At 41.8% G+C, this 21,667-nt stretch overlaps 1 protein-coding gene across 1 annotated transcript in view; it reads left to right on the top strand.

The window, feature by feature from the left end:
• Window positions 1-21,667, top strand: part of STAB2 (stabilin 2) — a 138,273-nt gene that overhangs the window by 23,896 nt on the left and 92,710 nt on the right. The window contains exons 8-21 of the mRNA XM_090043223.1: window positions 171-367; window positions 979-1,112; window positions 2,964-3,097; window positions 6,815-6,897; window positions 7,945-8,094; window positions 11,407-11,550; window positions 12,995-13,057; window positions 13,178-13,297; window positions 13,889-13,942; window positions 14,721-14,801; window positions 16,591-16,743; window positions 18,874-18,936; window positions 19,836-19,919; window positions 21,362-21,448. Of these exons, the coding sequence (XP_089899349.1) occupies window positions 171-367; window positions 979-1,112; window positions 2,964-3,097; window positions 6,815-6,897; window positions 7,945-8,094; window positions 11,407-11,550; window positions 12,995-13,057; window positions 13,178-13,297; window positions 13,889-13,942; window positions 14,721-14,801; window positions 16,591-16,743; window positions 18,874-18,936; window positions 19,836-19,919; window positions 21,362-21,448 (1,547 nt within the window). The remainder of the gene's footprint in view (window positions 1-170; window positions 368-978; window positions 1,113-2,963; window positions 3,098-6,814; window positions 6,898-7,944; window positions 8,095-11,406; window positions 11,551-12,994; window positions 13,058-13,177; window positions 13,298-13,888; window positions 13,943-14,720; window positions 14,802-16,590; window positions 16,744-18,873; window positions 18,937-19,835; window positions 19,920-21,361; window positions 21,449-21,667) is intronic.

Here is a 21,667-nt window from a genome sequence, read left to right as displayed (position 1 = left end):
ACATTCTGGTCTTCTGTCTCCATGTTGATGCTACGCTTTGGACTGCTGTTATAGGCAGATTACTTTATGGGCTCTGTTTGCCACCAGTAAGTTCCAGTACATCTTTGCACTCAGTTATTGTAACTTTGCAGTAACACTCTTATGTATTTTACTATTGTTTTTTTCTCAAGCTATCAACCCATGCTCCAAAGCAGTCTGTGATCCCAGTGCTTATTGCATATATCTTGGGCCTAATCGTCATAAATGCACCTGCCAAGAAGGTTACAGAGGAGACGGTCAAGTTTGCTTACCAATAGACCCTTGCCAAGGAAGGTATGGAAATTGCCCTGCACAGTCTACCATTTGCAAATATGATGGCCCAGGAAAAGTAAGTATTGAATTAGAACCCATGCCATTTCCTAGACCAACTAAGTAGGGCCAAGAATCAGCTCCCCTTCTTGGGAAGCCATTTCACCTACAGGGAGGATTAGTGGTCTAAGGCTCATCTGTCCTGGGTTCCATTCCCAGATCAGGTGGGTGACTTCAGGCAAGTCACTTCACCTCTTCTCACAGCGCATGTGTGTTGGATGGCTGGCTGACCTACTGCAAAGGTTGCTGTATTTCAGTGATGCAGTCTGAATACAAGTAGATAGCAGTATGCTCTAGAACCTCTTTTGGGATGGAGAAGATTGTTCCTACATAGATTATAAATTTGATATATCCATACTGAGTTTAATAAATTCTTCTTTCTAGCACATCTAAATAATTTAATTTTTATTTCAAAGGTTATTATTTGAAAGCCAGTAGTTTTCTACTTTGAAACCTAGAACAGCATTGAATAAATATGGATTAGCTGTACAGAAAGATTTGAAATGTGCATATCTTTGACTTTTGATGTTAACTGTTCAATTTTGGCTCTAGCTTTTGTGATAGAAAAATGCTAAAGTTAGCAATTTTTGTACGAATTGCATGTACAAACTTTTTCTCCCCCTGATTTAGTCCCACTGTGAATGCAAAGAACATTACAGAAACTTTGTACCTGGAAAAGGATGCCGTATGACAGATATTTGTGTGACTAACAACACCTGCCATAAAAATGCTAAATGTACAATGGTTGCACCAGGACAAATTACGTAAGTCTTTTTCCCCTCAGAATCTTACATTAAGATAAATTCTGTTCAGTAAATAAGTCATTAAGGCAAAAGGGATCACTGCAACTCTCATGGGGTTATCCTTAGTTTCTTAATAAAGTTATCAGTATATGGTTTTAGAATATCTGAAACTAGTGTGAGAATAAATTCTTGATATAGCATAGGAAACACAGATATCTAGTGATGGGGTGGAAAGAGAACATGCATATGGATTTGTATTTATATTTCTCATATATGGTCTGATTCACTGTCCATTGAGATCAATGGGAGCTTTCCAATAGCTTCTAAAGACTTCAGATCAATCACATATGGTACTCTCGGAGGTGGTGGCACAATGCATCAGCAAGGAATTATACAGTATGATGCTACAGGTACTATATGCTTTCACTTAATGAAAATCAGTTTAATGCACATCCTTAAAAGAATGTGTGAGGGTTGACTAAGAGACAAGCAGTCAGGACTGATTCACACTAAGGTTAGTCACAGGTACAGTTGTACTGCCAGCTTCCTGAAACTGCTACTGCAGCTTCCCAGGGAAAGTCTTTGTGGAGGGAGAAAGACCAAGGTTGAAGTTTAAAGGTCATAAAATAGCAAAAGCCTGAAGAAGTAAAGCTATTGTTATCTGCATCTCAGACAACCATGCCTTGATGCTGTATGCAAGAAGCTTCAGTTGAGGCAGAATGACAGCTACCTAATATTGCTGGTTATGGGAGGTATATTACATTGGAAGCTCTTTGGAGCTATGCCAAGCAGAACAGCCCCCAGTCCTTTCTTTCTGGCTGGATCATATAAACTTCCCTCCTGCCTGTTCTCCTTTTATCCTTTACTCCCATTTTGGCTCACCCCAAACTGAAAAGCACCAATTAAATTAATTAGTCGGGATTAATTAAATACGGGAGTTTAACTAGCAGTGAGTGATTAGGCCATAAGCTCCAGGCACTGAATCAAAGGGGGACCTCTGATGGGAGCTGGGGCAGGACTCAAGGAGGTGACAACAGCTGGGGTAGCACTCAGGGAGAGACTGGAAGTAGGTCTGGTTCAAAGGAGTGTATCTGAACTCATAGGAGATGTCACTGCTGAGGGAGGAAATGCTGCCAAATTCAATGTTTTGAGACATCCCAGTACCAGCAGGATTTGGTGGCAACGATAGGTAAACTGTGATTTATAGCATAACAACTAAGGTAAACTACCAATGATATCAATACCATTACAACCATAATTTTGCTTTGGTAAAGAGGACATAAGATACTAATGGGTAATACCTACCTGATGTACAGTGTCCTTTAGGGAAGGTAAAAGTGCAGCTGCAAATCCACGTAGTTAGAGTTAGTGAATAAATTCTTAACTCTCATATGGTCAATAAGGGCCAATAAAGACATAGAAATTTTATCTGAAAGAAACCAGAAAATCTAGCAAATAGATGTTCATTTTGGAATGGTCTGACAGAAGCATGTTTTTGCTACAATGGGGTGTGGCTTACAGGTAAGGCTTACCAATATCCCTTGCTTTCACCACATCATGTTGTGCTGGGCTAAGCCAGGACAGACAAGCAGCTACTTTGGAAAGATAAAATTACTGCTGGTCAAATAATGAATAAATGAAATGACAGCTTCATTTAATGAGTTACAGAAAGCTGATGAATCAGTCATTCATAAAATGGTATCTGATCATCTATGAAACTAGTTAAATAATGAAATAAATTTATTTGCAGAGAATGCCTGAGCTCATCAGATGAGTAGCTCATAATGATTCAATTAGATTGACAGTAGTTAAACACTGAAACAAAAGACTGTGGGTATACAATGCAAAAAGTAAATTCTTTTCTTTTTACAGGTGTACTTGTCAGAAGGGCTATGTAGGCAATGGGTTCATATGCTATGGAAATATCATGGAACGCATCAGAGATCTGAACACTGAACTAGAAGGGCAATGGCAAGGAAAGCTGACATCTGCCTTATCACTCATGGGTAGGCCCCTAAATACAAGTACACAGATTTAGTACAAAGAAGGCTCAGTAAAACCATGCCTAATTTGATACTTAGAAATGTCCATGGTCACTAAAAATGCATGATTACTCATCTGGTCCTCCAAAGTATCTAGCAGCTCATTATTTTTTAGTGAAGTATTCTGGAAAACTTTCTACTCTGCTTCAGAATGCCAAGTGATTTTAAAAATAAACACACACATACCAGCAGGGCAGGTTTTGAAATTATGAATGAAATCTCAACAATTTCTGGCTCTTCCTCCTCTAATCTCATCCAGAGCTACCTTTCTAATTGCTTTGAAAGAAAACATCATATTAGAAAGTTCCCTGTGAATCAGAAATTACAAGGAAAAACCACCACAAACCTATGTCAAGAAATAGCAAAATTAGCAAAAAACAGAAAGCTGTGAGGTCCCTGGCCCTAACTGGCATTCGCAGGGCTTCTAGGCTCCTGCTCCAGTACCAGGAGTAGAGCCTTAGGTAGAACAGAACTTGCAGGGTTTTTAGGTACTGACCCTGGATGGTCTAGAATTGTTGTCTGGCCCAGGAGCTGTGGTCTCCTGGGATCCCAACATTAGGGTTGTGCTCCTTTCATGACTACCCCAGAGCTACAAACATAGGCAATACAGAGTCCTCAGCATAGGCAGTGGAAGGCGGGGGCTAACAGGGCTTAGTCCCCTCAAACATGGGCAGCCTGGGCATGTGCTATGGGCAGCTGCAGCAGTAAGGGAGGAGCGTGCACAGAGACAGACAAGCAGCTGAAGACTGCAGGCAACTGGGAGCTCAACCTGGCCGTGTGCAGAGGAGCGCCCAGCAAGTAAATGTGTAGATGAGAAGGGGCATGGGGGAGGGAAGGGGTGTGGAGGGGGCAGATCGAGGCCCCTGCAGATAGGGGGTGAATGGGGCCCCAGGATGAGTCATGGGATGCTTGCTACCCGGGCAGCTCATCCAGTGGTGCGGGGGGGCTCCCACCACTGTCCCCTGGCAGCAGGTACAGGGTATACATGACCCCCAATCTGTGCTGTGCACAGGATGGAGATAGGGTGCTACTGGGCTATGCTCCGCACCCCACTAATGGTGCTCCAGCACCTGTGTGACATCATGTGTCTCCCACTGCTGGGAAGGCAGCGCAGCCAGCATGCAGGAGGCACATAGCACCATGCCACTCCCGGGGCACTGGCAGTGGGGTGCAGACCCCAGCCTGTAGTGGCAGCCTGCCTCCACCCAGTGCATAGATTGGGGGACACATGCCCCCTGTGCCTGCCCTGGGTGTGCATGCAGCAGCAGGAGCCCCCTACACCCCTGGATGAGCTGTCTGGGCTCTGAATGTCCCATGACCCACCCCAGCCCCTGCCCATCTCAGCCCTGCTCCCTCCCTCCCTCATCTGCCTCCCCCCACACCCCTTCTCATGACAGGCTTACTTGCTGGGGGTGGGGCTTGTGTGTGTGCACTTGCACGCGCACGCACTCAACCCCCACAAAGCATCTTTTCTTCCTCTGCCTATGGTCCTCAGTCCTGAAGCAGTTCCTGCTGAACCTTGTTTTGGATTCACCAAAAAATTCATTGAACACTAGATGTTTCAAGAGAATATTTTTACCCTGCTGAGACTTACCATTTGCTGATTAAATAGTTTCATGTGAATCATCTATTTTGCTAACAGTCCAAGTCAGATATAATGAAGCAAGGTAGAGGTGGAAAAAAGAGCTACAAACCATCTATTAGGTAATAATTTAAATCTGTTCACCAAGGCAGTTTGGAGTATTTTTAGTCTAATGTAATGCTAGCAGAAAAATATATAAACAACTGCACAAGTGAGATAAAGCTCTGGCTATTATAAAGCAGATGAGCTGCTAAAGTTGTGGCAGTACTGATATCCTGAATGCTGTAACTATAAAAGGAATGGGAGGGAGGAAATAGCTTAGTTGGAAGTGCAGGTAAACAGGAAGGATAGTGAAGAGATAGTGGAAGAGATTGTTGAGGAGAGAGAACAAAGAATTTGGGAAACAGGATGCTTTGGTCGTGTGTGTGACACAGCATTGTTTTTGTGAACAAGATGAACTGTGAGTTATCTGCAACTGTTTCCTCATGTCTGTTACCTCATAGTGTAAGCCCAATCTAGAATGCTTTTGATTTTGCTCAGTCAGACTCTGCACCAAACATGGCTTGCTTTTGCAACCTGTTCAGAAAAGTTCAGGGGCCTAAGTAAAGAGTGACAATGTTTATCATATATTGCAAGCATCTCATGAGGAGTATAACATACAAATATTGTATTTATCTCAAAAGCTTTAAAATGTGAAGCTACTTTCAAAACGATACCACACACCTGAGTTAAATACCTCAAGGCCAAGAAACACTGCTAAAGATATTATTTGTTTAAATCAATATAATTGTGATAACTTTATTGCATAAAACTATGCAAGATCCTAAATTCTTACCCAGAAAAGAATGAAAATTCTCCATATTTGGCCTCAGGATAAAATATGCTAATTTTTGCCAATAAGCCCATTTTTTTGCGGTGCATGGAGGAATATGATGCATCAGGACTACACACTGAAGGTGTACCCTCATTTGGTGTTCTCACTACATGTTTGCATGACTGCTAACGTTTTGAGATCTCCAAGTCTTGCTATAAAACAAATAATGAAGAATAACATTAATGCAAGATATCTGCTCTCTATTCATTCCTTTAATAGCCTTTTTGATCTATCAGCAGTGAGCTACTGTGATGCATACATGTTAACTGCACAGGTGACACTACTTTAACTGCATGGTAAATTCTTTCCCTCTGATCCTCACTGCCACACATTTGCCTTTCCAAAGACCTGCATTTTGCTTGTTGGGTTCTATTCTACCCAGGAGAGCACATAAAACACCAGCAAACTCTCCCTATGCCTGAAGAAGGGTGTTTGTGCCTGAAAGCTTGCAAAGAACAATTTTTCCAACTATTTGGTTGGAATAATAAAAGATATCACATCTACCTAAAGAACCTTGTCTGTAAAAACAAAAAAGAATCAGCTACACAAAGCAGTTCATGCTGTACATTTTTAAGCCAAACTATGGAGTCTTAAATTGTATTTCTTGAATTTATTTTAGAGTAGACAGTACTTGTAACTATAAGAAGAAAAAAAAGTTCTCCAAGTACCAACATTTAGAGTTATAATTTTAAACCTGTGGAAGTAGGCTTTTATATAAGAAATACTTAATGACCTTAACCTTGGCACTAGTACTATGATATGGTTGTGTCATCATGGGAAGCTTACGTAGCAGTTCATCCATTCGTATGACCTAGCTGCCTGTTCCCTGATATGTGCAGTACCAGCATAGGCAACATCCTCAGAAGCCAATTTTTTTTTAAGTAGTAATTCAGCTTTTCTGCGCAGAAACTAATGCAAGCTTAAGGAAACCCTGTTATCAAGACTTACACTGAGTTCCATGCCATGGCAGCTAGACTATCAAAATACATGTTTTTTGTCTGCATACTGAGTATACGTAGGGATGTTTGGATTCCATGAATAATTTCTTATTCATATTTCAGTGAATCACCAAGCTATTTAGCAGTTACATTTTAATAAACACCGATATTGTTAGTCTGTTGAGTGGGCACCAACAGTGCCCTTACATTGCATAGAACATAGAATATAGAAATCCTGCCTCTAGTGGCTCACAGTATACATTTTGTCTTTTGCTTTTTCCTATAAGAATATGCCTATGAATGGGCTCTAAGTAGTCTGGGACCACTTACTGTGCTATTACCAACAAACAAAGGCTTCAGAGGAATTAATGTAAGTACAGGGAATTGTGGTTGGAGGGGGTGTTTGTTTGTTTGTTATCCTTTGCCAGAAAATCAGATTTCAAATTCCACAGGCAATTATCCCTATCGGGAAATAAAAACTTTTTCCAGTGGAGTTAGTGCTTTTCATACCCATCAAGGAGTCAAAATAATATTGCTCTGATACTTGTAAAAGATTCGAAGGTCTTTATTTATGTATTTATTTATTTTGATTTGGGCCATGATGCCATGCTACTTTAAAACATTATGTTTTGTTTGTATATACTTTATGTATGTTTTGTGTACACAGCTACTTGCAATGAAAGATTAAAAATCAAGACCACACTTCCAAAATGGATGCTTCGGGTTAGGCATTTATGTAAGGCTTATCCAAAACCAAAATTTGAAATACAAAGTTTTTAACCAAAATAATTTGATTCATGTTAATGAAAAATGTTTCATTACTTATTAACAGACTATTTACCTTAACATTGTTTCAAACTGAACTTTTTCAGGTGGGGTGGGCAGGGGTGGGGAAGGAGCTTCTCCCCTTTTAGTCTCTCCTCAGTTCCCCTGACTCAGACAAGCCAGGGCAATAAGAAGGGGAGCAAAACACAATAATTAAAATCCAAACTGTTCTCATTACTTTGGAAAATAAATATTTGGAAGGAAGGAAGTCTGTCAAAGGGAAAAGACGCATTCAACGAGCTGTACCCTGGCATCAATATTTGGGTGCCTAGTAAGTGGCCTGATTTTCAAAGCACTGAGCATCAGCAACTTCCACTCAAGTCAGTGGGATACTCACATGCTTACTGTTTACCATGGGTGTTGTAAGGATGTGATCTACCCCACCTAAGTCAATAGAAGGGCTTCCATTGATTTCTATGGGTCTTGGATCACATACTATACATTCATTTCAGAACATACAGTGTTTGCACCCCACTTGGTTAATTTAGCATATAATCTATTGCAAAACTGAAAACAACATTAAGTTGTCATTTTTTTAATATAGGCTGTAATATATTGAAATAAATCGCTATTGTGTTCCTTTATCTTCTAGAAAGAAGATCTTCTCAGCAACAAAGAGAAAGCCCAGTACTTTGCAAAACTCCATATAATTGCTGGTCAGCTGGGCACCAATGACTTGAATAATACAAATACAATTTATACTTTGACTGGGAAGTCAGGGGAGATATTAAAGGGTGACAAAGTAAGAGCACCTCTAGATTTTGATATTAAAATAGCATCTGCGCATCTCCTCTATATTTATGGAGCTTTTAATTTCATAAGGAAAATGTCAGTCATACCATCTGAGTTAACATGTTGCAGACTGTGAGCTGGCTAGCTCAGGGATGCTCAACCCTTAGCCTGGGGGCTAGATCTGGCCCATGGAGCTGTGTCATCCAGCCCACTGGGCTCCCCAAGGGTCTAGAAATTTGGCACTGGGGGAGCAGTGTTAATTGTCACTTCCCTGCTGCCAAATGCCTGGGGAGGCCAGTGTAGCCCTGTGTGGAGCTGCACAGAGTGGGGCACAACCCCACAAGGTATCGGCATAGGCGGAGGAAGGGGGAGCCAACAGGGTTCAGACTCCCCAAATGCAGGGTAGCAGATATGGCAGTAGAGCAGCCCAGCCACAGACTGCTGCAGCAGGGGGGAAGCAGCACACACACTCAGACACCCTGCACAGCAAGGATCACAGATGGCCCAGCAGGCAGGTAAGTTTCTTTTTATCTGCTTTCTTTATGACTGCCTGGGCTCAGGAGAAGGGCAGATCAAGACCCTCACAGTGTAGGAGGGCGTGGGATAGGGGTAGGGGTGAATCATTCACCTCTGCACCTGCCCTGCTCCATGCTGCAATATGGGGATTTGTGCCATGACCCAGCCTAGTCAGAGCCCCATTCACCCGGGCCAGACTGTGGGACAATCGGAGCCCAGTAGCTCCTCTGAGGTCCGACACCAGGGAGCCAAGCAGTGTGGTGCAACACCATGTGCCTTGCTGCCCAGCCCGCCCAGCAACAGGACGCACATGGCGCAATGCCGCTTTCAAAGATGGTAGCAAGTGCGGAGGCAGGAAGCAGGCAGAGCCCAGCTCACAGCTGCACCCTGCCCTTGGCCCATGCAAAGATTGGAGGGCCATGTGCCCCTCTCTCGGCTCTCTGCCACTGCACTTCTGTAGGAGCTCCCAAGCTATGCCAGGCTGTTCCTGGGGGGTGACTTGGAGAGGGGTGGAGTAGCTGTGGGTGTCCCAGGGGTTCTGTCCCCTCCTGGCCCTTGGCTCCATGCCCCCCAGGTGGGGCAGGGACAGGGTTGGTGTAGGAGGCAGCTGGTGTCGGGGCAGGGTGGGGGGGTGGATTCGTGGGGGCCACTGGTGCTGGGCAATGACCCTGGGTACAGGGGAAGGGGTGGCCGCACAGGCACAGCAGGCTCCAGCTCTGATCCCCATCCCGGGCCCGGCTCTGCTCTGTTCCCTCCCAGTCCCTGCCTGGTTCCAGCCCCAATCCCAGACCCACTCCCTCCCCACCATGGCCCTTTCCCCTCCCCCTGCAGACTTTCCCACAGCGGGGAGCATGTGCATATGCATGTGCATGGTCAGCCCCCCGCCTCCCCCCAAATATCTCTCCCTCCACCTATGGGTATCAGGCCATGGACCAGCCCTATGCCATGCATCCATCCTACAGGAATAAAAGGTTGAGCACCACTGAGCTACTGTAAGCATTACTGTACAATACCCACAGTCCCAATACTGCAGAGAGTCTTGGTGAAGTTCAGGTTGCACTCAAGTCAGTGGCAAAGCTCCCATTAACTTCCTTGCAAACAGAAATTCACCATTAGACTTCTAGTAAGCTGAATGGCTAATAAATAGGCTTTTATGTATTAGAAAAGGTGTTTTCATTTTAGAAAAATCATCCTAAACACAGGGACGTACCTTGGCCTGCACAGCATGCAACCTTCTGCCTCAAGAATGGGGACACTTCAAGAATCTAAAGTCAATAGTATGAAAAATGAAGTGGCGCACTCACTTGGTGATGGAAGCTTAGTATTAAGCCTCAGCATGTAAGAGCAACTAGAGGTCATATTGCAGAACCTGTGACCTACTGGGTCACAACCAGCCCCCAATGTAAAGCTCATCCACAATGAGTTATCCATATAAATAATATAGGGCTGGATTTTTTTTAAAGAGATATGCTAATATTCATCTACTAACAATAATGTGGAATGAAACCAGGGATGACTTGACTCCATAGCTGAACAGTTGTCACTGTTTTCAATGCAGTACACTTACCCATAACCTTTTTAAGAGCAGGTAGTGCTGTTCACAGGCAGCTAATGCTCACTCAATAACTTAAGCCTGTGTGATGACTCAAAGCCAGTTTTCCTTATTTATTTCAGTAGGTCAGAGTCACCTAAGAAAATATATATATAAATTTTAAATGAAGAGTTGTTCCATTTATAACAGGAAAACACAAGTGTAGCCTATCGTTTCAGAGTTTCCTGCAGACTTCAGTACAAAGCATGATCAGCAACATTTTGGCTTTTTTTTAAACAGCTACACAATAAAAGGAAATGGTTTATATGCCCCTAAGGTTACTTGAGTTTATCCATTAGCTTCAATCACATTGTAAATTGTTTCCTGGCAGATTTTTATTAGTGCAAGCCATCAGAGTTGTATTAATGTAAAATTAGATTTTTCCTCTTACCATAAAGCTAATACTGTTCACCATTCTTTTGTCTATTCTGCACTTTGCTGTCTGGTAAACAAGTAATACAGTATGCTGAAGTCACTGGGAGCCTTTCCTTTCCTTTGCTGAGCTTTGGATAAGGCCTGAACTTCCAGATTTAATGGTCCAGGTGATGGCCCTGGATGCACTGTATTGATATAGACCAGGGCTGTCCAACTTCTACCACACACTGCATAGACCAAATGCCCCAACATCACATACAGTGCTGTGGGGACAACCCCCCTGCTACATTGCATGCACAACACCTCCCCACAATGCACTGTGCCACATGCCCTCACACACTGCATGCCCCTTTTACTGCACTGTGCCTGTACCCCCATACCATGCCTTGTGCCCCCCAACTGTACTGCATCACACCACACCCTGTCATGTGTATCCCCAACCCCTTCCCTATGACTCTCTGGTGTGCTGCAGCTGCACTGGCTTTATCATGACACATAGGGTGCCTGAGTTGTCCAAGCCCCCTGGCTGCAGGCTTTCTAAGGTCTGGGATGCCCCATCCAGCTGCCAGAGGTAGGCTCAGACAAAAGAAGCAAAAGGATGGAGGGGGAACCCAGAGACTCCAGTGGCAGCTGCTGGAGAGAGATGGAGGGAGTGCTGGCTAGTCTAGGGACAAGGGGCTGCTTTTAACTTTCCCATGGTCAGATGTGGCCCATGGGCTGCCAGGTGAATGGCCCTGGTATAGACCATAAAGCATGCATATTCTCATTGAACTTCAAATGCAAAAGCTCCCAGGAAAAGGGATTCAAGGAATTCAATATCTATTGTCTGATTTGTTTTAGGACAATCAATTAAAAATTAGACTCCAAGGGGGTAAGAAGAAAGGAAAAATCTTACAGGGGGATGTAATTGCTTCCAATGGAATTTTGCACATTATTGACAAGGCCATGGACAATGTTGAACCAACGTTTGAGAACACTAAAGAGGTGAGGCCTAATATACACAGGTGTTAACTACAGGACTTCCCATTTAAATTACTTTTCAATGAATACAGTGCTCATGAAACATGCCTTATTGACAACAACTGTACTAGTTTCCTCACTGTATCCTGCCATTGTGCTTCAACCCTGACCCTGGCACACAACTTTCAAAGTGAAAGGGGACAGGCAGTTACCATGCCATTCAGATATTTACTTCTCTATTACATGACCCATAAAGTGGTTGGATGTAATGGTGATCTGACTTGTAGATTCGTTTCCGCTGGAAAATGGACTAAAACAACCAATTCATTTAACAGAGCAGCCATTAGATGGTAGAGACTTTAGGATAATTGCCAACCTAAATATATTCAAACCAGTAATCAAAATATTAAAAGCATAGATTCTGAGAAGTGACTGATGGTTTTGGGTCCCTTCATTTTTTAGTGCCTAGCCTCAGTTGCTTTCTTGAGGCAGCTTTTCCTGCATGACCTTATGGCCAGCTACTTAATTTATCTGCCCCTCACTTCCTCATTTGGGAAACATGGATAATGCTACTTCCTTTTTTCAACCCTTTGTGTGCTTTGAGGCTATAGAATATAATTCTTTAGAGTAGCGGTCATATCTTACTATATGAAGTACAATCCCTGCTAAAATTGGGATCCCAATCTCATTCGAAGCCTCTAGATGTCATTGCAACACAAACAGTATATAAAAAGAGCAAACATACTCAAGTCCTTAATGACTAAGATCAGCAGTCAGCAGCTCATATAAGCTATGCACCGTAACAACCCAGCTCTGGTCCAGTATGGGGTAAGGGATGTTAACTGCACCTCAACAGTGGGTGTCTTCACCTGTGCCCAAGCTGGGGCCAGGCAGCTGGGAGCTAAACTCACATTGCCACCACTTCACTTTACCTCCACTCCCCAGCTGCAGTGTGGGTACAGCTTCTAGCTGGTGGGGAACTGAGCCAGGGACAGACAGTTGGAAGTTGCATGAGCACTGCCACCACTTATTCCTGCCCCCTTCCCCTGTTCTACCTTCTAGCTGTAGCACCACCAAGAGGGGACAGCAGTGCTGATGAGCTTCCAGCTGCCTGGCCCTGGTATAGCTCACCACCAGCTTAAAGGTGCATCCACACCACAGCTGGAGGGGAGCAGAGATGCAGGGCACAAGAAAAGCAGCAGTAATGTGCAGAGCCTCCAGCTGCCTAGCTCCAACCCAGGTGCAGGCACAGACAAAGCCCTCCAGCTCCATGGGCTGGATCCAGTGGCTCTGCAGGCTGGATGCAGCCCACAGACGTTATGTCGCCAACCCATGACTAAGATCGGTCCAATATTTGTAAACACTGGTTCATCAGATCCTCTGATGAATATATCTTCTGTTTGTTTAGTGACTTTGTTCTTTAATTTAAATGTAATTCAATATAAATATTAAACAAATATTCTTTTAGGAAACCATAATGTCAGTGCTTCGAGACAATGGGAAATACAGCCGATTTAGATCCTTATTAGAGGTAAGAGCCTAGAAAAGGAATTCTATAAACCTATTTTTAATGTACAAAACTGGTATATAATTTCCCTTTTTTTTCTTTCTTAAAAAAACCTAAAAAAACCCCCAAAAACCACACCTGCAGAAGACTACCCTGGCATTTGCTTTAGAACAGAATGGTGGACCTTATACAGTCTTTGTTCCAAGTAACAATGCTTTGGATAACATGCAAGATGGAGCTCTAGACTATCTCCTTTCTGCAGAGGTATTCATCTTTCGATAATGCAAATCAATACTTTATATTCTAGAATAATAACTTTGATATAGATACATCTAAATTTTTATGCTCCAGGTCTTAACTTACCTTTAACTATTAGGTGTCTTCCCATTTTCTAACATGAGAAACAGATTATCCCACACCTGTCTACAGCATAGGGTTTTTGTAGCTTCCTCAGAGATAGCTGACCATTATCAGAGACACAAGTTTGAACTACATGGACCATTGGTCTGACCCAGCATTGCATCCACGTGGAAAAGGGACATCAACACAGAAGGGATTCTTTACGTGTGTATGTTGCTGAGAACCTATGGGCAGCTTGAAACATACAGCAAATAAAGACCCACCCCACCCCCAAAAATGAAGTGAAAGTGAATGCACAAAAATTCAGACTAGATGAGTAGAACTGTTAGGCTAGGGTGCATGCCATGAGGACAGTATCATTTAGGTTCCTGATCTTTCCAGGGCTCAATTAATGGATAAAATTATTCCTTTCCTGTTGATATCATTGCAGTACAGATGAATTTTGTGTTCTCTCTTATTCTGGTTTTAAGAATAGTCCTTCCTTCATTTGTGCAGGGTTCACGGAAGCTCTTGGAGCTCATTCGCTACCACATCATCTCCTACACTCAGGTAAGTGAGATTGATTTGCTATCCTATCCTACAGATACTCTACATATCTCTAGAAAAGCATTATTTTGGCCTTCCAGAATGATTTCAAACATTCTCCATCATTGAAACCAAAGGTCTTTCTAAGCAGGGCTGCATTGAGCTAAGGCTATGTCTCCCCTGCAAAAAAAAAAAAAAAGAAAGAGAAAAAAAAGGTGCATCTTTACAGAGATTGCTAACAAGTGCAAGGGGTTGTAACCTCAGTGTGTAGGATTAACCTCAACCAACTATCCCAAAGTAAAAATTCTCTGTGTTTTGTTTCCATTAGCCTTGCAATATACACTTCAATGTAAAAAATAATATTTTTGCTATAACAACATAGCTCAAGTGAAAACAGAATATGGACCTGAAACTTCTTAGCTATTCTATTGATGCCTCAGAATGTAACAGTATTGGCTCTACAGAGAGAACAGGAATAAAATGTAGGAAAAACTTATTTTTGTCACTACAATAAGCAAATGCAATTCTGTACTTCTATTAAGAGTGTTACCTGTCTAGTTTTAAATCAGGGGTGGATTTGTTAATATCAAAACAAGTTTCCTAGCTTTTTATTACTTTTTTTTACCAGAGTCAAAAGGGAAGAAAGTAGAGTCCAAGGATGGGGGATCATCCTAGTACTTTGTCTGGATCATTGGCAGAAGGAGTAGATTGCAACTGAGATCCACTAGCTTTTCCTTATAATGTTTTTCTTATTCTTGTTGACAATCCGTTTCTAACTCCTTAACACTTTTGCTTGTTGCAGCTGGAGGTAGCCAGCCTCATCTCAATAGAACGTGTCAGGAGCATGGCTAACCAATTCATCTATTTTAACACAAGCAGCAACGTGAGTCAAAAATACATGAACCTTTCCTGATGAACTTTCCTTTCTCTGATCTAGCCATCCAGGTACTTTCAGCACAAAAAGAAAAACAGTGAACCTCTCAGGAGCAGAAACAAAGGAATTCCTCGCTGAAGTGAATGGGAAATTCACAGAACACTAATCCCAGCTCTATTTAGGAAAGATAGATGCATAATATATCTAGACTGGTTTGTCAGAAAAGCCTCTAGTATGTGTTTTTCCCCCACTAACTACAAATTGTAGTTTTCTATTTCTACTACAAATTGCAGTAATCTATTTTCCTAGATTAGGCAGGACCTGAATGAGGAATCATTGTAGTCTACAGTGATTCCTCATTCAGGTCCTGCCTAATCTAGGAAACTGGTGCATTTTAAATCATGTTCACTAACATCTTTTAATTAGCATTAACCCACTCAGGACCTAGCATAGATGTGCTTAACACCTTAAATAACATTTTCACTTGTCCTAGTGAACCCAAGCAACACATTTTTAAAAGCATTACTTAGGCACTTCATTAACTCATTTAAAGCATACCTCTTTCACTTCTTTAAATATACCCTTAGTTTTTATTCAATAGACAATCAGACAGATCTCCATCAAATTCAAAGGACATTTGTAGGAATAGGAGCAGAGTAAAACTTACTTTGAACCCCAGATTTTGGCCCACTGACAGCCAATTACTCAGAAAAAAGCTTTATGGTCAGAATTCAGATTGGGGCATCAAGATATGTCTTCTCCTATTCCACTTGCCTGGAACCCAGAAATGAGGCAAGGAAGCCACTTTAGGGAGAGCCCTGCCACCACTCATGGTCTGTCCCCAGTTCTGCCCCAGAGCAGGTACCCTACCTCATTTCCCAGTTTGGCATTTGTGGAGTGGTGGTGGCAGCAGGTGAATGGGGCATGCTCACAAGCTGCATCCACAGGAAGGCCAGGGAAGCAGTACAAATGTAATCAGAGGCCATTTGAAATGGAAACAACAATAATGATCAAGCGTATGCAACTTATGAAAATCTGCAACCTTTGGAAAATCTCCAGAATTAATGATGGCAAATATTTCAAATCAAGATGCACTCTTTAAATTAGTGAGCTGCAGATAAGTCAATTGAAACATGGTTGTTTGTGTATGGCATGGTTTTTTCAAAGAATTATCTGAGGTACTTTTAATAAGTGGAGCTAACTGCTGTATTGAACTTCTTTCTATTGTTAACGTGTATTAGCCAAGTTTTTACCTTATGCGGAAAAAAGTAGATTTATATACTTTATTTGCAAAAAGCAGATGAGTTCAAAGGCTGAGCAGATATCAAGGTGCCTGAATGAAACTATAGAGTTCTACCTCTGGCTCTTACGCCAAGGTATTCAGTGGCCTTGGAGGGAAAAATGAGAAAAAGTGTGAAATGTCCATCTGTAAAATGTATAACATCTGTAAAATGGAAATAACACTATAGACCCAACCCAGTGACTCCTGCTGTCAAAAAAAACCAGACTTCCACCATTTTAGTAATTATTAATCAGGCCCTTAGTTAGCAACTTCACAGAAGACCTGTGAGAATTAACCAGTAAAGCTCAGATGCTGCTATTAGATGTATAAGAAAGACATCAAGGAAAGGGTGTAATGTGTATATATATATGTCATCTATTAGAAGAGAAAGAGAAGACTAGGTCTTGTTTTCCTAATTGATAACCTAACAATTTTTAAAAGTAATGACAATAAAATATGCTGGGGTGGTGGTATCAATAGTTTTCAAAGATTATCTGAAATACTTTCATTCTGCAGGGACAAATCTTGGTGAACGGTGAAGAAATGGAAGAAACAGATATCGTTGCAAAAAATGGTCGAATTTACACCCTTGCAGGTGTTCTTACCCCTCCCTCAATTGTTCCTATTCTACCTCACAGATGTGATGAAGAAAGAAGTGAAATTAAAATGGTAAGGAAAGTCAGTACAAAACTCTAATTAGTAAACTTGCTTGCAACGTCAATCTCCTCTTTAGAGCAATATCAAAAAAGCAGCAAAAAAAAAATGGTAACATTTTGGATACTAATTCATTCATGAAATGCACCAACCCTGTTAACAGTACAGCATGTAAGCAGAATATTCACTTGAACAGGTACCTCACCTGGACATCCCATCCACTTCCTACAGCAACCATGTATAACTAGTTATCTTAAAGTCAGGTCAAATTCCCCACCACAGAATTCCACTTATGTATACCAATATGTGGCTACTTGTTGTCCCTTGGCAACCATTTAAAAAAATCAACATTTTCCTTTTAACCAGTTATGCAGAAAATACAGTAGGCAAATAAAGAGCATGGATTTTTTTCAGTCTTACTTTAGATTTTCTTAAGAGATAATAAATGCATATTTTGAATAATTGAGTTCCACCCAGCATGTTCATGATCAGAAGCATATTGCATATTATAAACTAAGTAGCAATCAGATGCCATTGCTGATAAGAGTGCCTGTCAGATTGAACTTATCCTTTGCAATAAACGTGGCTCCGATTATCCAGTATGTGAACATATGCAAGTACATATCTGAGCCAATAAAATTTCTGGCACAGTGAAGATACACTGATATAAACCAATTACAGTTTAATTTAGAATAATCCAGAAACAAAACTCTGTACTAGAACTTCAGTTGAACTGGATAGGCTCAAATTTTACTGAAGGAAACAGCAAGAGTTGATGATAAAAGGTTATTGCCATGGCTAATGGCTAAGTTCCATGTGCTCTCTCTAATCATAAACCTGGCAAAGCTCCAACAGCAATTTCTGGTATGAACACTGAGCAATACCTAACAAACATTAACATTTCGAATCTTTTAAAAGAAACCTGAATAGTGGTCACTTCCTGTATTGATCAATGCACTCATTCAAAAGACAGGCAATTTACAGATAGAGGGGAAGTAAGATCTAAAAGACTCTTGTTATCTGCATAAAAGAAAAAAGTAAAGTTACTTACATCTGTTGGCTCTTAAATTTTTCATGAAGGATTTATGATATAAATTGTTATATAAGATTTTAATTAGGAGACAGAGCACTGGTCCAGGAGTCATAATACCTGCCTAAATGCCACAATGCATTTGGACCTGGATTCTGTTCTTGTTCTTGCCAAATCATCCCTAAGCTTTGACAAACTCCAGAGCCACACTCCAGAGGTGTTTTCAGATGCCACCTGTGTAGGACTACTCCTCTTAAAAGCTGTCACCTGGTTCTAAAGTATAATTGCCCCCCAGTAATAAATAATCTGCCATTGCCCACCCCCAGTAGTAAATAAGCCATTTGTGACAGTAAGCCAAAAGGTGAAGAGTGTGGGTGAATATACTTGTATTTTGGCAGGGTGCAAGAATGATATGGATACAGAGAAAATATTTTTCTCTATTTACACTGTTTATATGCAACAGATCTCAAGGGGGTTATCTAAGGTTGTCTTCCTAAGAGTTACATAAGATACCATCATAGAGAGTGAAATACACAGATTGAGCCAGATCCCATTCTGTTGTAAATGCCATATATTTCCACAAACTTCAATGAATTGCACCAGTTCATCACACCAGCTGAGGCTCCACATGCATTTACGTGTGTGAGTGACGGAGAGAAAATATATACATGCTCACCACTTCCCACTGCAACCTAGATAAAAGTCTAAACAACCCAGCTCCAGTCTGACACAGGCTGGGTGGCTTTTCCTGCGCCCACATTGGGGCGAGACAGTAGGCAGTTGTTCCCACGCCACCACTGCTTCGCCTAGCCGCCTCATTCCCTGGCTGCACTGTAGGTGTAGCTTCCAGTCAGTGGGGAGCTCAGCCAAAACCAAGCATCCGCACACTGTATCCAGGCTGTAGGTGGGAATGTGAATTGGTAAGAATGAATGACAGTCCAAAGGAACCCTGATGAGGTAGGAGTCGCAGTTCCATGAACCATGATAAGTTAATGAAGACAGACAAAAAGAATGAAAACTCCTGAAGATGTATAGTGCAGATATGCCGTAAATGAGTTTCTCATCATTATTATCACCTTCCTAAAATGTGATTGTGTTGTACTGTCTCTATCCAGGGTCCCTGTGTAAAATGTTCAATGGTCTATAGGAGCACTTGTCCAAGGAACTCAAAGCCTATAGTAAGTGACTTTCCCATTGTAAGAAAGAGATGACTGTATTATTTAAACTTCTGTTAGTCTACAGTTTTCTGAGCATTGCATGTCTGATCCACTTTTCCTGTGCAGTCAAGTCAATTTACTTTGTAGGAAATGTCTTGTATCTATAACTCCTGACTATCTTGGGGATCAGAAAATTGATATGGGGTAGTACTATGTTGCAGGAATGCTGTTTTAACTTTTAAGTAAGAGAAGAGAAAGAAGAGTTGCTACAAAAACTGCTCTGAGAATTTAGATGTGAAAAATACAAAGTTACATTAACATTATGCTAGACCCAAAGCTGCCAAAGTTTCTCCTTTCCCTAACAGACCCCAAAATTAATATTTTGCCACTTCCTCCCCCAAATTTAGTGCCATAGGCCCCACTTGTTAGCACACACACACAATTGCTAGCCTCTATCTGGCCCTTCCCTTACAGTTACCCATATCACAACATGACTGGGTGGTTGTGTAGGAAAGGTACAGGTAAGGAGCTGGTTAAATGGACATATGCTTTAGAATAAACAGAAAACTGATCTGTGCACCTCTGAGAGCACAGGCATTTTGGCTGCAAATTTCTCCATATACAAGACTTGGGTATGGCTATGAAGTGATTTGGTTACAAGCATTTACCAATATTTATTGTATATGGGACAGATAGATAGTTATATATTATAGTAAAGATTCCAAAAGTCAAGAAGATTAATAGTTTACTAGAATGCAAAATCTCTTTGAAATATCAAAAGGAACAATGAAAAAAACCCCACAACCAACACTGAGATATTTCACATTGTTCTGTTAAAATATTCTCTAATGTTTTGATTGTATTGAAGTACTGAATGTCTGTGTGAAAATACTAATGTTTTTGATTTACTCATGTTCTAGTCTTTATCAAAAAGCAGATGCGTTTATGAAACCCTGAGCAATCTAGCAACTGGCTGTGCTAGATACTGCAATGTAACAATGAAGGTAAAAAGTTATATATAGTTTGCTATGGTGGGATATATTTAGAATTAGCCATTTTTCTTTGCTAACTTAATTTTTGCAGCTGAATATTATCTGAAGTTCTTCACAGCACATACTTAACCAGCAGGTGGTTTAGAAAAGAATTTCCATAGTTCTTAGAGCAAAAGTATCAGCTATATTTAGCTCTTCTGCTGGTACTTTCCCTTGCATTACATGAAAGAATGTCTTTTCATTCTCTGTGTTTATATCAACTGTATTAATGAGGTGTTGCAGCTGTTACACATGACTGTTCAGGGCTTTTTTGTGGTAAGACTCAAGTTTTTCTTTCATTTACATTTCAAACACCCAACATTTTTCATTATTTCATATGGCTGCATCCATGAAGGACTGTGCAGTGTGATAATTAGCAATACTGGTCAAATACATTTTATTAAAGATTTCACAATGCACTGTACACCAGGTGCAGCCTCACCAGTGCCAGAGTGGGAGAATCATTCCCCTTTATTTGCAAGTGATGCTCCTATTAAAGGCTAACAGCATGTCTACACTGTCTCCATGCTAAGTCCAGGAGCACTGCCAAGAAGCAGACCCTTGGCACTCATCTTGCTCAGCACATACCAAACCCCAGAAATTAGATAGCATAGTCTGTTTGGCATGGTCTTGAGCAGGAGCTGTACTCAGGCTGTCTTAGGCCCACCTTTTTGTTTTTGGTCACCCCACCCATGGCCTCACCAAGTCCCAGGAGCTCCTGGTCAACCTCCTCCTGGCCTTGGCCAAGCGGTCCCTGTACTTGACGAAGGAGGCGGCTCTGGCCAGGAGGATGCCCAGGGACTGCAAGCCCACTTTGCACTAACTTGTCTGTGCACATTTCCAGACAGAGCACCAGTGGGTGGCATCCACCAGCTCCTTGGATACCTTTAAGGACCAGTGGGTGCAACCCAAGGGGCTTTGCTCAGTGTCCCCCTCAGGTGCACTTCTTTTACATTTTAACCCTTTGACCCACACGATGCATTTTGCTGTGTTATTCATTCATTGGCCCCATGTTGTAGGGGCCACTACTTAGTTGGGTGGGCCTTAGGGCCCATGGCATTTGGGTAACACAAATAGATACGCTGTCTTAGGTGTATCTCCTGCGGCTCACAAAGGATCACGTTGAACTGACTACACTGCCCGACTACACAGACCTGAACATACACTCAGGAGAAATAAATGAGCAGGGTGGGCTTCCTCATGGTACTACCCACATCACCATAGACAGTAGTTTTGGCAGACCAGCTGCATCTAAATGCTGGTGTCTGTGGCTCCATGCTAACCACAGAGCAGGGCTATGCTGAAAGTGTACAGTCTGTGCTTGAATGCTTTGATATGTCCCTCCAAGTATTCAGATGAGCAACTAAAGTTTTATATAGTCCATACCATGCAGCAATATTTATTTTATTTCACAGGAACCTAAATGTTGCAAAGGCTTTTATGGTTCAGATTGCAGTCAATGTCCTGGAGGTTTTTCCAAGCCCTGCTCAGGAAATGGACAGGTAAACAAAAGCACTGGCAGCATACTGCACAATGTATACAGTAGAGACTGGCTGAGCCAGGGGAGTCTCCAGAGTCCCCTGAGCTCACAGTACACAAAAATATGACAGCACTTTGAGAAGTGGATGGTCAGCTTATTGTCTCTATCTAGCAACCCAGTGATACAGGGCGAAAAAAGATGGTGGAACCCTCTAGTCTTCTAAGACGGGGCTGTCCAACTT

This window comes from Crocodylus siamensis, chromosome 4 (genome assembly GCF_052110815.1).
Source record: "Crocodylus siamensis isolate JL-2025a chromosome 4, ASM5211081v1, whole genome shotgun sequence".
In the NCBI taxonomy this organism is placed as follows: Eukaryota; Metazoa; Chordata; order Crocodylia; family Crocodylidae; genus Crocodylus; species Crocodylus siamensis.
Note: the sequence above shows the minus strand (reverse complement) of the source record. Positions and strands in the feature narration are given on the sequence as shown.